The sequence below is a fragment of the Anolis carolinensis genome, chromosome 5, assembly GCF_035594765.1.
Source record: "Anolis carolinensis isolate JA03-04 chromosome 5, rAnoCar3.1.pri, whole genome shotgun sequence".
Taxonomy (NCBI): Eukaryota; Metazoa; Chordata; class Lepidosauria; order Squamata; family Dactyloidae; genus Anolis; species Anolis carolinensis.
Window position 1 is genome coordinate 47,310,255 of NC_085845.1, and position 19,814 is coordinate 47,330,068.

The 19,814-nt window shown below is 39.3% G+C and overlaps 1 protein-coding gene across 6 annotated transcripts in view; it reads left to right on the top strand.

Moving 5' to 3' along the window:
- Window positions 1-476: 476 nt before the first annotated feature.
- Window positions 477-19,814, top strand: part of ednra (endothelin receptor type A) — a 35,345-nt gene continuing 16,007 nt past the window's right edge. The window contains exons 1-5 of one of the 6 annotated variants that reach the window (XM_008112006.3): window positions 477-706; window positions 6,057-6,169; window positions 6,567-6,997; window positions 17,230-17,354; window positions 18,864-19,062. In XM_008112006.3, the coding sequence (XP_008110213.1) occupies window positions 6,623-6,997; window positions 17,230-17,354; window positions 18,864-19,062 (699 nt within the window). In that variant the 5' untranslated portion in view covers window positions 477-706; window positions 6,057-6,169; window positions 6,567-6,622. The other 5 variants (XM_008112007.3, XM_008112008.3, XM_008112012.3 and 2 more) reach the window with 5 other exon arrangements.

The following is a 19,814-nucleotide window of genomic DNA, read 5'->3' on the forward strand; positions in this document are numbered from 1 at the left end:
CAATGTGAGTAGATTAATAGGTACCGCTCCGGCGGGAAGGTAACGGTGCTCCATGCAGTCATGCTGGCCACATGACCTTGGAGGTGTCTACGGACAACGCCGGCTCTTTGGCTTAGAAATGGAGATGAGCACCAACCCCCAGAGTCAGACATGACAGGACTTAACGTCAGGGGAAACCTTTACCTTTATGCATCTTATACATCATATATTTTAAGAATATATAAATGAAAAGTTTTCATGCGATAATATGTTGTGTCTCCATACATTTTGCACCCCTAGTCCAACTCTCAAACTAGAGCACCAAGCGGATGGGCCTCCTTTTTGCCTGGAGGGCTATACACACACTGCCTTTCCAAGGAATCCTGGCCAGGAAGTGGTTAAAGCACTTTGCCTCCCCTTTGGCAGAGCAGGGGCCTTCTGTCTGGGGGATGCTCCTTCTCCTTTGGGCTGGAGAGGGTTTCCCCCTCTCTTGGCTGCCTCTTTGGAATTGGGGAGGGGAGATGGGAGAGGCTCTCTCTTCCACTCGCAGAGGCGGAGAGAAGCCAGCCAGGCAGAAGTCGACCACAACTCCTCCGAAAGAGACGCAGCCAGGAGCTCCTTCCTCCCCAAACTTGCACGTCCAGCTGGCTTTTCTAAGGAGGAAAAAAAGTCCCCTCCTCTTACGGTAGGATCCATCTCTGGGTCCTCATAAAAAGACCTCCTTTTTGTGAGTTGATCTTCTTTTCATTGTGTTTCCTCTGCGCCAGACGAGGGGAGGAAGGGATCAGGCTCTTTGGGAGATGCTGCCAAGGAGACTGCAGGAGGAAAGTGGCTGTTCTTTGTGGCGGCGATTTTGAAATAGATGTATGTATCTGGGTCTTGTGTGAAAGGAGAACGGATTGGGAAGGGGGTGATGAAGAGCCCCCCCCCCTCCCCTGTCCCATCTAAAGTTCTTTGCTTTGTCTGAAGGTCTCTCTGAGAATTGGGAAGGTCTAGAAGTGGGAGGAAATGGCAGCAGATGCTGATTCAAGGCAAATGCAGACCTAAGTGGTGGGGGAGGCAATAGGAAGAGAGGGGTTGGTGAACCCTTTCCAGCAACCTCCTTCCATGGTTTCTTACCTGCAATTGAGACATAAACCAAAGGTTGATACAGCCGGCTTCTAAGGAAGGCACAAGTTGAGTATCCCTTACTTGAAATGCTCCAAAAGGGTCCATGTGGATAGCTGAGAGAGTGGCACCTTTCTGGTGCCACACAAACTTGGTTTCATGTACAACATTATTACAAATATTGTGTTTAAAATTATCTTTTGGCTATTACTTTTAAAAATTTCACTTCATTCTTATCTCTCCTTTGTGCCGATATAGGCACTCCGGCTATGTACATGAAACATACATGGATTTCATGTTTAGACTTGGACCCCTTCTCCAAGAAATTTCATTTTGTTGCATGCCTTCTAAGTTGTTTCTGACTTCTGGCAAACTTATCTCAGGTTTGTTTTTTTATATATAAAATGGCTTTATTTTTTTTCTCCTGCGTGTGAGGTATATATAAAACACAAATTAATGTTCTGTTTAGACTTTGGGCTGCATCTTCAAGACCATGAAATGGCGCATGTCTAAAAATATGTCACCAGCGTGAAATGTTTGCTAAGCTCTGGTGTAGGTGCACCCCTAGTTGTTGTTGTGTGTCTTTAAGTCATTTCAGAGTTTTGGCGTACCTATCATAGGGTTTTCTTGGCAAGATTGTTCACCTTGGCCTCCCTCTGAGGCTAACCACTTATACACTGTAGAATTAAAGCAGTTTGATACTACAGTAGAGTCTCACTTATCCAACACTCGCTTATCCAATATTCTGGATTATCCAACGCATTTTTGTAGTCAATGTTTTCAATACATCGTGATATTTTGGTGCTAAATTCGTAAATACAGTAATTACTACATAGCATTACTGCGTATTGAACTACTTTTTCTGTCAAATTTGTTGTATAACATGATGTTTTGGTGCTTAATTTGTAAAATCATAACCTAATTTGATGTTTAATAGGCTTTTCCTTAATCCCTCCTTATTATCCAACATTTTTGCTTATCCAACATTCTGCCGACCCATTTAGCTTGGAGTAGTGAGACTCTACTGTATTTTATTTGCCATGGTTCAGTGCTATGGGATCATGAGAATTGTAAGTTTACAAGGTCTTTAGCCTTCGTTAAAGAGTGCTAATCCCTCACCAAATGACCAGTCCCTGGATTTCAAAGCATGGAGCCCTGGCAGTTAGAGTGGCATCAAACTGCATTAATTCTACAGTGCAGATCAATGGTTCTCATCCTGTGAAGTCCCCAGGTATTTTGCCCTACAACTCCCAAAAAACTCACCCAGAAATCTCAGCCTGTTAGGATTTCTGGGAGTTGAAGGCCAAAACATCTGGGGACCCACAGGTTGAGAACCACTGGTGTAGATGCACCCTAAGAGACCGTGGCTTACCCAAGGTTGTGGGAGCCCCCAGTGGCGCAGTGGGTTAAACCCTTGTGGTGGTAGGTCTGCTGACTGAAAGGTTGCCGGTTGAATCCGGGGAGCAAGGTGAGCTCCCATCTGTCAGCTCCAGCTTCTCATATGGGGACATCAGAGACGCCTCCCACAGGATGGTAAAACATCTGGGCATCCCCTAGGCAACGTCCTTGCAGACAGCCAATTCTCCCATACCAGAAGCAACTTGCAGTTTCTCAAGTCACTACTGACACACACAAAAAAAACCAAGTTTCTTGGGTGGGTTTTTATGGCCAAGTGGGGATTTGAACCCTATTCTCCAGAGTTTTGTCCAATATCGAAACCACTACAGCATGCTTATGTATATGGAAGTATATCTAAATTCAAAAGAATTTCAGGTCAGGGATGTTCAACCAGTAGTGGCAGCTGAGGTGTTCGAGGTCATTTGGGCAGTGAATCTGCTCTGGGTTTTAGTCCAGATTTTAAAAGAGCTGTACAAAATACAAAACCTATTTGGGAGATGGGTTTAAGCTCCCTTTGCAACACCTTTAAGATTTCAGACTAAAACCCAGAACCATTTATTGCCTCTGAATGGAAAGACCTGTCCATATGCTTGCCATAGAGTTGCTGAACAGTCCAGAGATTATCTATTTAGAATTATCTAATTCTTAATGACTTAATGGCAGAATTTGCCCTGTTTTCTTTGAAAATGAAGGCCTTTTCTTCTTCCACGTGAAATGTGTTGCTGCCAGCTTTAGTTATATTTCTAGCGTAGCCGCTGAAATCAATTAGTGAGTCTACTCAAAGTATGTCTACAGCTGGAATCAATTCAATGTGTCTAAAGATGTGTTGTGCATTGGACTGAAAATGGCAGTTATTTAAAAGAAAAGACTAAGATCCTAAAGCACAGTATGTCCTATTAACAAGATTTTTTTTAAAAAAAATACATATGCCGGAACTAGAATATCAATATAATGCCTGAATTATATGTGAGATATATATATATATATATATATATATATATATATATATATATATATATATATAAAAAAGGGGGGACACACACCACATAATATACTTCCAAACTTTTATTTTATACTATCATTCCATCTCATTGTAGTTGAGTAGCCCAGTGCATTTACATGCAAATAAAAAGTTCAGTCCTAGGCATGTTTATTTGGACATCTTTTGGAATTCAGGGGAACTTACTTAAGCCGCCTTAAGTACTGTATATACATAGGAAATGTATGGTTTATCTGTTTCTCTTGTAGTGTCCTGTTCTTGGGAATTATGTCAAAAATTTGGAGACTTTTTGTTTTTTCTAGTGTCTAACTTTTTTCTGGAAATGTTGTTTCTTGTATGTGTTATAAGAAATCCTACAACATGGGCAAGAAACCAGCACGTGCAACTAAAAGCCAAAGTGCTTTGATTTAAATTGGGTGGTAACAAGGTATTTAATTTGGCTTACATTTCTAAATGCATTTCCTTAGGGGTAAATGTAGCAAAGATGGGTTTGAACACAATTCAACAAAATTCACTCCCTCTTGAAAGCAATGGGTGGCTAGAATATGTTGTTGATTTCAGTTTAATTCATATTCTGATCTGTTGCCTGAATTCTCCAGCATTTGTTTGTATATAAGTGTGCATAAGACTATACCCTTAGTCATGATTAACTTTTGCTGAATTTCACTAGATAGGTCGGTGAAACCACATAAACGTAGACTATAAACCCATTTATGAGTCAATCCATTTACATATCTTAGCAGACTATGTATAGGATTCTGCTCCATGTTATCATAGTGTTAGTGGGATATTTACCAGGATCTGAGTTAGTATATATAGAAGCCAAAAACTCTGGGGATCCAGTACAGATTTTCCCAGAAGGTAGGCACAAAACAAGATATAGGTGAGAGAGTGAGGTTTAAGGGGCAGGAACACAATTGAAAAGTATGAGGGACCTTAAAAAATGTATGCTGCTTTTTATAGTAGTGGGGGAAATAATGAAAAAAAATATTGTTGTACTTACAATGTTATGGACTCATTCTTTCGCTATTGGAATCTGCCATTCCATCTTTGTTGTCATAAAGAGACTGAATTGCTTGTAGCATGTTACTTCTAAGCTCCAAGGAACTATGCTAGTTGTAATGTGTTACTTCCAAACTTGGACACTTGCCCCTTTGCATTAATAACTATGCTGGAGGAGAATTTAAACTAGAAAAACAGCAAGGGGAAGGGTTAAACATCCACTCTGCTGTGTAGCACTCATTCAACGAATTTGGAGCTCCATTACTCAAACCTCTGCTCCAATGGCGTATTAATGGAATTAGATATGGAAACGTTTAAGAGATCCAATTTTAGACCTTCTATATCCTGAAGCCACTGAAACCCCTGGACTTACCTGGTTTTATCTATCATATTTCACTGTGGCTACTTCATGTAGAAATGAAGTGCCAGTCTCAATGATTTTCACAAAATACTCCAGCTTGTACATTGATCTATTTTGCCTAAGGACAAACTGCCTGTTACACTTGGCAAAGTGTATCTTTCCTCCAGATCTGTTCCAGCGCTCCGAAGTCTGTAAGAGTAACACATTTCAATAGAGGGGGTAGTGCTCCAGTACTTCTACCCTTCTTACTGTTAAATGGTTGGTGCTCCTCATTGACCAACCATCTAACCAACCAGCCATTGGCATGGCTGTGACGTTTTCTTACAGCATAAGGGGAATAATGTCAATACCAAGGAATGAAATCACAGTGTTTACGTTGTGAATAGAACATTAGGAGTTATCTTGTTGGCTTGTATATGTTTTATTGCTTTGGTGACTAATAATAATAATAAAACTTTATTTATACCCCACTACCATCTCCCATAGGGACTCAGAGCAGCTTACAGATAGCACACAATGGTGCCATACAACACACATACATCAACATATAAAATCAACCACACATTTACATAAAACCAGAAATATAAAATTAACAAAAGCAAACTCTTTTAATCGAGCCAGTAAAATATGGCTTTAGCCTTTGATTAAGAGATCCATACAATAAATTTAGCTATTACTCTTGTAGAAAAAACTCAAAATTCATATATCTGAATTTCTCTCTTTCTACAACTCTTAATCAGACTTATAAATATGCTTCCATTTGAATCATAGAAATTTGCTTTTACATAAAAAGAGTTAGGCTGGATAGTTAGGATGGCAAAATTAGGATAAATCAAGTGAAATTAGGGAAAGAATGGAATTGTTATAATCAAGAAAATCAAAACCATGATATTGATTATAAAAAATGCGGGTGGAGGTAAATAACATTATATTATAACCACTAGAGTTATGATCCCAGTCTTATGTTTTGATTATCAACACATTTTTTTAAAAAAATGGTGAGACATCAAAGGAAAGATCGACATGGAAGGATTGCAGATCACAACAGAGCAGATCTTTAAGGTGATACTAGAAAAAGCATGGGGAAGAACAGGCCAAAACCTAAGAACAGTCCCATTTTGCAAGTGAAAGTTTGCTTATAGAACCCAAGATTTCACCTGCTCTATCCGAAATTGAGATCTTTGTGCCTTCTTGTGTGTTGGCCTGCAGGTCCTATCAGTTCTTTCTAGTGTGGTGAATAGTAAGGAGTTGAGAAAGTTGTCATCCAGAACATCTGGAAGTCCATTGATTTTCCACCCCTGCAGTATGTGGAAATGAATTGGGTGAGTTTTTCAGGCACATGAGCAGATGTCTCTGTTTGGGTTCTTTTAAGTTAAGTATGTCTGCCTCTGCGGTTTTATGAGTTGTGTTCTTTTTTTTTTTTTTTTACACTTGATTACTCTATTTCAGTGATGTTTCTGTTGTTATTTTATCCTATATTTATTGACCTATTTCCTTGTTAGTTTCTCTGATTACATTTTCTTATAAATGATGGACATGTATTGCAGACAAAGAAATATGAAAAGCTTTATTTTAGTTTAAATGCTAACTAGTGAAAATTAAAATGCTGATTATTTTCAGAACGAAGGGGGAAATTTCTTTGACAACCAACATGAATAAATGTTTGTTTCAATTACTGAGCTGATGTTACAACATAAATATTTTTGTTCTTCTTTGTAGGTAAAATAAATAAGGCCTAATAAAATATAGATCATACTGATTTTTGGGAGTTGAAGATGGAAGCATTTCATTTCAGGATGATCTTGGCACTGCTAGTAACTGGATCTGTCCTCAGTGACCATGCTGACAAATACAATTCAAGTCTGACTGGACCTGGAAAAGATTCCTCTGGAATGAGCAGACTCCGCCCTACCAGTAACTCCAACAGAACAGAATGCCTTCATAGAGCTAGACTTGATGACACTTTCAAATACATCAATACAGTAATATCCTGTGCAGTCTTCATCATTGGGATTGTTGGAAATGTAACTCTGCTACGGATTATCTACCAGAACAAGTGCATGAGAAATGGCCCCAATGCACTGATAGCTAGCCTGGCAATGGGAGACCTCATCTATATCATCATAGATATTCCCATCAATGTATATAAGGTAAAACACTGTTATTGTTATGCTCAGTTCACTTGTTTTACAGAATGAATGGTGTGGAGATGTATCGTTTGTTTTCATACCAGAGCCTGGAAATGTTATTTTTGGGCTACAACTCCCAGAATCCCATTGTGAGCATAGCTACTGAGCCGAGAGGATTCTGGAAGTTGAATTCCATTAAAACAACTATTCCAAGTCTAATATATATGAGTAAGTATCCACTAATTCTGTGTACACTTTTCAGGGATCATTTATGCATACACATGCATGTTATACTCATGTGACATTTTGTAGGAAAGTTTGCATTGTTGGGTAGGAAATAAGTTCTGAGACCATAACAAAATAGTTTCACGTCTATTTGAATATTATTATAAGTCAAAAGTAGATTGACACATGATGTAACATTAGTATAAACACAGGCAAATTGAGAAAATGGTTACAACATATTCAGCAGACAAGCTGCTATGGTTAAACTCAGCTTGGGGAGGACAAGTAGATGATTGGAGTCTCACTTCGAGACATTCCTAAATGATAGTGATTTTGCATCTATTTCACTCAAGGTTCTTGCCTAATGGAATAAAAAATATTTAAGCGCTGTAAGACAGGGGTGGGAATCATGCAGCCATCCAGATGTTGATGAACTGCAACTGCCAGCAGTGCTCACCACTGGCTATGCTGGCTAGGGCTGCTAAGAGTTACAGTTCAACATATCAGGAATACCACATAATTCTTATTCATGTCTTAGTTTATCTGTACTGGTAGAATGATAGTTGGAGTGTTTTCCTGTTGATATTTCTGTGTCTTTGACATCAGTCATAGTAGCGTTCTGGATGATCATAGAATCACAGAATTGGAAGAGACCACAAGGGCCACCGAGTCTAACCCCCTGCCAAGCAAAAACATATAATCAAAACATTCTGGACAGATGGCTGTCCAGCCTCTGTTTAAAAACCACCATTTAATATCTACATTGAACATCTTGGAGTTGTGGAACTACTTTCCATCATGGACACTCCTTTTCATCAGAAATGTAGAGTAGTTTTGAAAATCCTGAAGAGGTACAGCTGGAGGAGAGATACAAAAATAAAATAAAATAAAAAGCTCATGAGTAAAATAGAAGCTAGTATTGAATTTATCAAACAAAGAAGTTACATTCAAGCTGTTCCATATGAGGTTGTGATCTTCATTAAGACCTAGTTTATGGCTGCATGGAGCAGGGGAGGTTTTTAGATACAACAATGTTGAAGTGATTTTTGTAATGTGTACTTCCTTCAACAACTTCAGTTGATGTCCTAGCTGTTGATGTATCAGTCCTTTCTTCATGGTCTGGAAATAGTTATCTTTGCTCTGATAGCATCTCAGCTAGATATCTATAATATGTTGCACAACAGACTGCTTTTGAAAAGAGTCCAGATACTTCAATGGTGTAGAAAGTTTTAGCTGGAACTGACTACTTCTATAATCACATCTTTTACTTTATAAAAAAAATCTTACTATGAATTAAAGTTCTACATTTTGGGCTTTAAACATCTAAACACAAGATTGAAGTATTTAATGCACCAGCCTCTCCCATGTGAGTCTGTTTATTAATTAAGATTGCCTATTAGAGGGATTGTGGGAGGAGGGGTTGTCATTTCGAACAGCAACATTTTATTGTCTGCTAATGGTAACAGAGTTGCTTCTACCCCTCCCCCCCAACCCTTGGCAAAAGGTTGGCCAGACCTCCATAGTAAATTACATGTTTTGCATGCAGTAGATCCCAAATTCAGCTCTTTCTATTTTTACTAAAAAGGACCAGGATAGCAGATCACAGGAAAAAACTTCTTCCTAGGAACTGGTAGAGAAAGACGGGCTAGATATTGGGCAAAGTGGTCAAATACATGACCTGATATACTTTCCTGTTCTTGTTGACTTTTGTGTCTGTGGGAAGGTGAATTTGCCATTATTTTAATCCATATAGTACAGGAGCAATGCAGGGAATTGAACTTTATCTTCAAAATAAGTTTAGATAAAGTACAGTCACATACTTTAAAGCCAAGCAGATTCACCACATTATTGATAAAGGAATCGCAGCTGGCACAGCAGGATTGGTCCAAGATGTTTTGCTGCTTGATACTGAATAAAAAATGGTGGGAAGTACTTCAGTGTAAAGAGAAAGTGCCCACCCTTCACATCAACATATGTGCCCTCAAGTTGACTCCAGTTTACCACATCACTATCATAGGATTTTCTTGGGGAGCAAGTTGGCTAGACCAATGAAGCTGCTTCTGAGCTGGAAGCAAATAATAATAATAATCCAAGAAATCCACTCCCTTTGCCTTGTTGCATGCCTTCATGGCAACCCTAAAATGAACCTTTCAGTGATTAATTCAGAGAGGGTTGCCCTGCCTTCCTTTGAGACTGAGAGAGTCTGAGCTGGGTTTCCATGGCTGAGTAGAGAGAGACCTGGCCTCCAAAGTCATAGTCTAGTGCTTAAATCGCTATATCATGCCGACTCTCCTCACCTCTCAGAGGTAATTTTTTAAACAAAACTAACGGCACATGGTCCTTTCATTAACATTACAATTCAGCTGCCTGACATGGCTCCCTAACTATGCCTGATAATAGGGATGGATGTGTTCCCATCTTCTTTTATTTATTTATTTATTTATTTACAGCATTTATATTCCGCCCTTCTCACCCCGAAGGGGACTCAGGGTGGATCACATTACACATATAGGCAAATGTGCCTTTTAACATAGAACAAAGACAAACAAACATAGGCTCCGAGCGGGGCTCGAACTCATGACCTCCTGGTCAGAGTGATTCATTGCAGTTAATTGCACTGGATTGCTCTCCCGCCTGCGCCACAGCAAGCCAGTTACTTAAACTTAGTTGAATTCTTATCTGGTGAGCAATCTGTATGGAAAATCATTAGGAGCCTCATAAAGGAGTAAGCATGCATATAATAAGTACCTGTAAATTGAGTGTTTAAAAGGAGGACCATAGGAACTGTGTGCATGCATATATATCTTCAAGTTGCCTGTTAACTTATGGTGCCACTATTAAGTTCATAAGATGTTTTTAGGTAAGGAATTTTGCCAGTTTCTCTGAAATATCACCTACAGCACCTGGTATTTGTTAGTGGGCCCCATTCAAGTATCAAGGCTGATCTTGTTCATTTTCCAAGATCAAAAAGGATGTGGTATTTAATCAAATATGTATTATAAAGCAGAAAAGAAACAAATGGGCTCAAGTGTGATTTAATGTACTCAGTGTTGGAGTATGATTCTGGGACTGAATCTCCACTTGAGGATGAAAACTCACAGGGTGACTTTTGGCAAGTTACTCTTTCTCAGCCTTATTAGAAGGCAATGGTAAACTTCCTCTAAACATATCTTGTCAAGAAAACCCAATGATAGTGTTGTCATAAGCTGAAGTCAGCTTGAAGGCACATAACAACAATATGTTATCAAACTGAGCACCAGCATGTTTAGGGGTTCCCCCCATCATGTAATTAAACAGCACTTAGATGTGAAGAGCGGGTACTTGCTCTGTTGCCTATCCTGGATTTAAGAACAGAACTTGGGGAAAAATATACAGGTTTGAGCTACTACTTCTAGAATCCCCCAGTGAGCATATAATGCAAACAGGCAACTTTTCCAAAAGCTGGTCATTAAGTAATGATCAGATAGACACATCACTACTCAGCAGAGATCAAGGAGACTGAAAGTGTGTGGTGGTCCATCATATTTATGATGAATTTTCTGTAGGCTGTTGTGGGTTTTTGTCTTTGTTTGTTGTATTCAGAGTAAAATCTGCTTATGCTTTGCAAATCAGAACATGGAAACCTCACCCCTTGTTGGAAAACAGACACATTAACATGTTACTATTTCTGGAGATTTATAAATAGTACTGTTTCTGGGATGAGGAGAGGACCCGTCTCTCTGTGTGTACAAGACCAGGTTTCAGAGATGCAATCAATAATTGTACATGTACAGTTCCAGTAACACTCTAGATCACAGTAGAAACAATTAATTACATTTCTTCTCCTACCACAACAGGGTTCAAATAATGATCTGAACCCTTACTCTCCCCAGCAGTTGCTAATTATGGGATTAGCAATTGGAATAGATCCTATTGTTAGCCCCAACTAGAGTAAACCTATTGAATGAAAAGAAATTTACATAAACATTGATTAACCTTTAAGACACTGAATCTCGGAACATTACAGGCTTATATATAGTTTGGCCCTTATTTACATCTTTACTGTAAGATATTTGTTCCCAGTACAGCATCAGTACTTACATTGTATTTTAAAAGATACATTGAAATTAACTTTTCATATTGCTCTTTGTTTATGTAATATATTGGAAGCATGAGTACAAAAATAGTAAACATGTGTTATGTTTACAATGGAAAACAGTGAACAGTGCTATGAAACAGAGAGCTAGCATGGTGTCGTGGTTTGGGTGTCAGACGATGACTCTAAACCAGAGATCAAATTCTTGCTCAGCCATAAAAACCCACTGGGTCATCTTGGTGAAGTCATAACCCTCAACCTCAGAGGAAGGCAAAAGCAAACCTCTTTGAGCAAATTTTAAAAGAAAACTCAGTGGAAATGGCTTGAAGGTCCACATTAGGAAACAATGGTCCAATCTGGGTTGCTGTGAGTCTTTCGGGCTGTATGGCCATGTTCCAGAAGTTTTCTCTCCTGATGTTTTGCCCACATCTGAGGCAGGCATCCTCAGAGGTTTTGAGGAATGAAAGCCTTCGACAATACAATGGTCCAATCATGTGCATGCCCTTTAAAATATGGTAATTATTTCATTATTTTCATTAAAAGTTCTGTAGGTGCTGTTTCTGTTTTTTTGCACAATCCGGATCTTGTGTTTCTGCTGTCTGATTCCTTGCTGGCTTCCACCTCTGTCTTTCTTTTTGCTGCTCGCAAAATGGAGACGTGCAGCACAAAGAGAGCCAACTGGTTTACTAATTCCTGAAAGTTCATCTTTCAGACCTTTGGCTAAGGAAACTGTAGCAACTCATAGTGAGAATATTTTCTACAAGTCACATGATCTTTGTTTGAAAGTAACACATCCAAGTTGTCAGAACTGAGGTGTCGGAGTGGTGATATGCAATGCTTTTATCGCCAAGATGCAATACGAGAGTGCTGGGACCAATCTCCAGCACTTTGGATTACTGGGCAGAGTATTAAAGCTAAATTCTATTTTCTCAATTTCTTCCATTCCTCATTGGATTCTGAACAGCATGTACTAAATGTCCCCTCATTGTGCAGACTTCTTGACAAAACAATATTATGCTTTGTTGATCTCTGCTGATATGGTCTGCTGTGGCTTCTCTTGAACCAATGAGATTTTAGTCATAAAGACAGCTCATTATTTCTTTATGTAATGACAGCTGCAATTAATTGAAAGCCTGTAAGTTACAGTTCTTTTTCTTTGAAGAAAAGGTGTGGTGTAAGTAATGTGACTGGTTGACTGACAATTCTGACATTATGAGGAATTTTTGAAATCTATTATAGTTTGCATTATTCATAATTATTTTACTTTTTTCTATCATGTATACTGCAATTCAGGAATTCACATTCAAGAATGTTCCATTCACACATGCCAGATACCACTTAGAGAAGTTACTTATTGGGCTACAGTTCTCACAGTCTCCACAAACCATGATGGCTGGGGATTCTGGAAGTTATAGTATAGTCATCCCTCTACATTCACTGTAGTTAGGGGCATAGGCACCCATGAAAGTGTGAAAAAACATTAACAGAGAAATTGCTGTTTTTATTTAGTTGAGAAAACACCACTTTAGAAAATTCTTGGTCTTCTAGCAGGACTCTATGGTTGAATTCTGCTGGAAACTGATCATAGAATTGCATTGGAGGACCTAGAGATGCATGGAAAGGTGTTCTCACTAGAAATCTGTAGGCCCTCGAGCATGATCGAAGGTAATTGGCCATAGAATCAAACTGGAGGACCTAAAGGTTGCTGGAAAAAATGCTTTAATCACAACTGTGAACAATCAAATCCTCAAAAGCCAAAATCACAAATGTGGAAGGATGACTGACTGTACATGCACATGCCTAAACACGCACACACTTCTAAATTCTAGGTCCACTACTTGATTTCTTAACAGTTGATTATTTATCTGAATGGCAAGATAAACTCCATTGGAAATAATTGTGTTTGAAGCAATAAATTCAGTGATGTTCTGGTCACACATACCAAATACCACTTGATATGACCATCATTGGCCTTATTTGTGTGTTCTCTACCCCATCCCTTTGGATTAGCATTGCTAAGGGAGGGCCCATCCAGAAAGGCCCCATACTGCGGGACCTGTCGTGCTTTTATTGGAAGCGTCCAAACAACACCACTGATAAAAGTGAAATAATTTGTGAAAGTAGGAAAACCCTGAAAAGACCAGGTCTAATGGGGTATGGGCCCTGTGGGGACAAACTCTTGGTACTGCAAAAGCAGTCCCAGTTGTCTGTCCCCACAACTCAAATTGCTTCTTTGGGCTCAATGAGCCTGAAGAAGCAAAGAGGGCAGCCACCCCTTCCCCAAATTCCACTCAAAAGCCCTAAAAATAAAAGTAAACTTACCGGGCCACTATGATGCCTATCTGTAGGTCTCCTGGAGCATACCAATGATGTGCCAAGAGGAGGGGGCACACCCAATGGGCAAAGCCCTCCCTTTTGCTATGGGGACTCTAACCTGCTCCAAAGCAGGTTTAAATGATGTCTGTAAGAGCCTGAAGGGAGAAAGAGATAATTAAAGATGAACATAAAAAATGTGTGTGCGCCTTCAAGTTGCCTATCAACTTATGGTGACCCCATGAATATTATAGGATTCAAGAAATTCAGAGGTGGTTTGCCAATTCTGCCTACAGTATCTGGTAATTGTCTTCCACCCATGTACTAACCAGGGATGCTACTGCTTACCTTCCAAGATCGGATGAGATCTGGTCCCTTTAAATTATAGATGGAATTAATATTCTTTTCCACTTTTGAAGTAATTTCTGTACTATTCAATGGAGTTTACTCCCTAGGACAAAATATCAAAATTCCAGCCTCTGAGTCTCACCAAATCCACTAATAGCCAAAATACTGGAATTATCCCTGAACTTGAAAAAGTTACCTTTGGGAGCTATTTTTCACATACTCCCCAAGCCAACATGATCCAAAGCGGTCCTATTCCCCGGGTCATTTTGTTGTACAGTATTAGCTCATGCATGGAACTGCCTTATCTTTCATCAAGTTTTTGGTCTGGCTGGCTGAATATTATCTACTCCCACAGGCAACATCTTTTTAAGGATTTCCAGTTCTGCAACCTCTTTTTTTGGAAAGTGGCCTGGAGTAAAATCAAACCTATATAGCAAATCATGTGCTCTATTACTATGCTATGTCCCACTTACCCTAAAACCACAACTGGTGTACACATTGCTTTCAAACAGTAAAGGTTATGAGCCCGTCATATTTTAGTTGACATTTAACGTTGGAAAACAGACTTGCATTACCTAAGACCTGGATCTGAACCATTACAGAAGCATTTTTTTTGTTCTCTTGACTCTTTTCCCTTAATCCAGTGGATCTGGTTATAAATCCCTTTTGCTTAGCTTTCTTTGAAGAGAGATTGAGTCCTAACAGAATGAAGCTCTGGCATTATTACAAGGTTTCAACTTTGTTTTTCAGTTAAAGTCCAGACACAAACAGTTCTGGCCAGACTTCCTTCCACATGGTTTCTACCACAGCCAGTGCAAGTTACTTATATTGCCACCCCTCTACAGATTCTGTATCCACTGATTCAACTGTCCAAGGCTTGCAAATATTCAAACAAAAATGGCAAAATCAAGATTTAGGTTTTTTTTATTTTGTTTTTGAATATCTTCAAGCTGCAGATGATGGAATCCACGTACACAGAATCTGTGATATAGAGGAACAACAGCAATTCTCAGAAACTGCCCCAAAAATTCTAGGAATTGTAGCCCAATAACTTACTTTTCCAAGCTGCTCTCAGGCTCCTTCCCTGTGCAGAAATTCCTCGCCAGCTACAGATGAATTAACACTTCACTTAACAATATTTGATCTGGCTCCAAAACAATTGGTTTACAGACACTGTATCTCTCATGCCAGATGGGATACATTTATTACATATTTTTGGAAAAAGGAGGTATTTGTAATCATTAATTTTAGACTCATTTATTATTATTTTAAGGAGTGGAAAGGTTCTTATTCAGCATTATCAGTAGGCAGAAATGTAAATCCCAGTCCAAAAACAGTTATATCTAGATAAGAATGTAAATTCAGCTGTACGCATGGGTCAGGAGTACATGGCTTGTCTCACAGAGTAGATGGAAATAGAAATGTGATCTGCTCACATCCTGTTGTGCAAATTGGCATTGGATCCAATAATCTTTGCCTTGCACACATAATACCAGTGTTGGACCATACGATTAACTATTCTATCAGTTTCATAATGTCACCTGAAGAGCAGTGCTGGTTACAAGAAGTACTGTTTTTCGATGTGCCTGCAGGATTATGGATAGCTATTACTGAAAACAAAATACTGAGCCAAATGGTCCTGTCCAGCAAAGCTATAGTCATGAAGTCAAAGTTAACAATAAATGCATGTTAGTTTTCATACAAGCACAGTATCGAAAGTGGTTATTTAGCACAGGAGGAGGCTTTTGCTTATAAAGTCCAAAGCTAGCTTTAGAAGTGGCAAAAGTAGCCCAGAAGCAGGCATGTAGCCCCGGGGGGGGGGGGGGCTTGAGGGGCTTCAGCCCCCCCCCCCCAATTCTCAGGGTGGTCCGCGAGAAGGCCTTACATTTATTATTTAAACTCTTATGTTTATTCATATCATGATCTGATCACCATTTCATATGCATGGGGGTATTGGGATAATGATAAAAAGGGTTTGCTAGGGTAAATCCTCTCTCACCCAGATTCAGCCCCCCTGAACCAAAATCCCAGCCCCTCCCAAATCAAAATCCTGGCTATGGGCCTGCCCAGAAGGTTCTGAGATGTACCACTCAAAACATTATCAAAAACTAATTTGTGTGTCTAAGTTTTACCATATGTGTGTTCTTATGATGTGTTTGTGTAGCTTTTAGATTGTGTTGTTGGAGGCATCTCTATAAAGCAGCAAAAGCACTGCCAAACAGATTATAAATAACAAGTAAAATGAAGCCCACTTGGTGACATTTAGAGAAATCATCCAAATGGAATGTTTTTCGCACTGATGCCTTGTTTATTATTGCTCTGGTCTTAAGGTGGAGAAATCAAGCTCTCAGAGATACTGTGGCTGTCTGGTTGGTCTTCCTGAATTCCAGAAGCAGAGCCATGAAATATTCAAAGCTACTGGCCAAGAGTTCTAGTTTTTTTTCAGACTCAACTGGTGGAGTGTCTATTCTTAGTCTAGGCTGGATCAGAGAACTGACAGCTTGCTCCCTACTTCCATTCAATCTACTTTGTTTATTTTCAGGCCCATTGCGAGCATGCCTATTAGGAACTTCCCCCCTCCCAACACACACGCACATATACACACAGAGAGAGAGAGAGAGAGAGAGAGAGAGAGAAAACAGCAGATCTCTGAAGCCTTTTTCTGGCCCATACAAAGTCATGGAGAGAGGCAGTATTTATTATTTTATTTATTTACAGCATTTATATTCCGCCCTTCTCACCCTGAAGGGGACTCAGGGTGGATCACATTACACATATAGGCAAACATTCAATGCCTTTTAACAAAGAACAAAGACAAACAAACATAGGCTCCGAGTGGCCTCGAACTCATGACCTCCTGGTCAGAGTGATTCATTGTAGTTAATTGCAGCTGGCTTGCTCTCCCGCCTGTGCCACAGCCCAGCTTGTATGCACAGTATGCTTTCTGCTCATTCCAAAGCCATCATCCTGGCACAGAGATGCTTAGCTTGCTAGCCAACTCAGTAATCCACCAATGCCCTCTATTTAGCACATAGATGTGAACAGCTGGGAGGCCCACCTAAACAAATCCCATCCTCAGCTGCAACAAAGTGTGTGTAGATATAATTAAATAAATAATTGAAAAAAATACCCTACTATTTAAAAATGATCTATGATAGCAGAAAGTATAATTTTAAACTAAAGAATTTTAATGTAATGAGATGTGGATTGAGAACAGGTGTGGTAAAATTCAGCCATGTCTTTGTGCACTCTCAGTCATTTATCATTTCTTTTCCTGTTATCTCTTCTATAGCTTCACGCTCAGTGGCCCTTCGGGATGTCAACTATGGGAAGGTTTCTTTGCAGATGTTTCCCATTTATTCAGAAGGCATCCGTGGGAATTACCGTACTTAACCTCTGTGCTCTAAGTGTGGACAGGTAAAGAATTTATTTTTTCTGCAGACATAGAGCAACAACCATGGTCTCAACCTGGAGTCCCCAGATGTTTTTGTCCTACAACTCCCAGAAATCCCAGCCAGTTTACGAGCTGTTAGGATTTCTGGGAGTTGAAGGCCAAAACATCTGGGACCCCAGGTTGAGAACCACTGGTCTAGGAGGTGGTTTGTGATTTCGTAAATGGATTTTGTTCCATTATCCGGGAGGAGGCCACCAGGGGGCACTAGAGAGAGAAGGATTGTTCCGTTTATGGGGTGGAGTTGAAGGAGGAAAACTATATCCTCATTTTTGCTGATTATGCCCCTTCCCATATCATAAATGAGAGTTATTTCCATGATGGGGACACAGGTGGCAGGAATAACAGGAAAACAGAGAAAAATTGTTTTCCTTCTTCAGCCCACCCTCCACCCCCATAAAATGAACTACTCTTCCTTCTCTAGCGCCGCCTGGTGGCCTCCGCCCAGATAATGGAACAGTACCTATTACTAGTAGGCCTCGTAACTAGTATTAGTGTAGAAACCTTTTCAGCATGCAACTTAGGATGGCCACTTGTTTGAAGTGCCAAACCCTTACTCACAGTTCAATGGGTTCCCATGTTTTGAGACAGGAATTGTGTGATTTTGGGCTACTTTAGGCCAACTATGCAGAACCCCTCCATGACCAAAACAGCCCCTAAACACTCCCAGAATACCCCAATGCTTCCTTTTTTAAAACATCTCTCTGAAAATGGTGAGTTCTCAAAATTTTGAGAAAAACAAAGCATTTTTAATGCACCATGGAGAAGGTACAGCGAAATGCATGACACCTCCCACATACATCCCCACCAGATATCACACCACTGCTTAATCCCTGAATTTTCATCAGAATCCCTTTCAAAATCGTGATCAGAAGTGATGTGATGAGTTGGACTCCGAGGGATAGGTAGGTTATTTTGTCATAATAATTTTAGCCCAAAACCTGTCCATGACTTATACTATACATGAGGTTGACTTATACATTTGGATTCCAGAGGCATGTTTATTTCCTAGGGTTTTTATTCACAGGACACTGTTTTTAAAATTGTTCTATGAATTCTATAACAACACTGCATAGTTTCATTTTATTGTTGATTTTTAAAAATTATTTGTAATGGTTTACCAGGGAATAAGTTGCACCATATGTGTCAAATACCAATAATAAAATCAAAAGAAAATGGTTCATGCTTTGTGATATCAATTCCCTTGCCTAGCTTGCAGTGCTAAGAAACTGTTGTAATAATACCTAGCATGCATCAAATGAAAAGCCATTGTAGGGAACCTTTCTGCATGTGCTTGCATGACAATAATATTAACACTGTCATCCGAATCTACATATTATTATTGTAGTCTTGTAGACAACTAAGGTTTGCCTGTTGTTAAGAATCTTGAAATGTGTTGATATTACTTTAAAACTCTTTACTTTTAATAAAGACAATACAGAAACTGTAAATTTAATATTCTCTGTTTATTTTAGATACCGAGCAGTAGCTTCCTGGAGTCGTGTTCAGGGAATTGGAGTCCCTTTGATCACAGCTATTGAAATTGTTGCCATTTGGATTCTTTCTTTTATCCTGGCTATCCCAGAAGCAATCGTCTTTACAATGATAGAGTTTAATTACAAGGGAAAGGACCTTATTACCTGCATGATGGTTCCCACTACTGATTTTTTGAAAGTATGTATCAAATCTTTATATATCAAAGTAACAAATGTATTTTCATTCCTCTTCTGAAGTCCTTGCAGTTAATGATATCAGGTGGACTGCTGAATTGTTGGGGTGGAGACATTTCCTTGCTGTTTGCTCCTACATTAGGAAATTAGCAACATATTCTGGATTGTTATTTATTTATTTATTTATTTATTTTTCAAACTTATATGCCGCCACTCCCCTAGGGCTCGGGGCGGCTTACAAGAATCGGCTAAAATCAACAATTTAAAAACATCTTAAAACATCTTTAAAACATCTTTAAAAATATCTTAAAAACATGCTCATCAGTCTCATAGGCGGTGATTTTCAGAACAAAGAATACGAATTTACAGCACAGAGAGCAACCCTATTAGTTGGGGTGGACAACCTGTGACCCAATAACAGTGTTTGGTCATCGGGATAACTCCATGTGGTCTTTCACCTCATTTCAAAAGCCCTTTGGAAGCAGGTGGTTCAGGCATCTGGAAAGAGAAAATTTCCCCCTCCCCTAGAGAGGTGGGAGAAAGAGGGAAAGACGGGGAGAGAGGAGATGTGTTGGCACCATCATTGTGTAATCTCAGACAGAGCAATATGAAGAAAATAAGATTTCTATCAGAAAACAGATTCTCAATTCCTGCTATTAATTTCTAGTGAAAAAAAATCAAATATAAGCTAGGTAAAGTAAAGTCTAGTTAGACATTAAGTCTAGTTTTGTCTGATTCTGGGGGTTGGTGCTCATC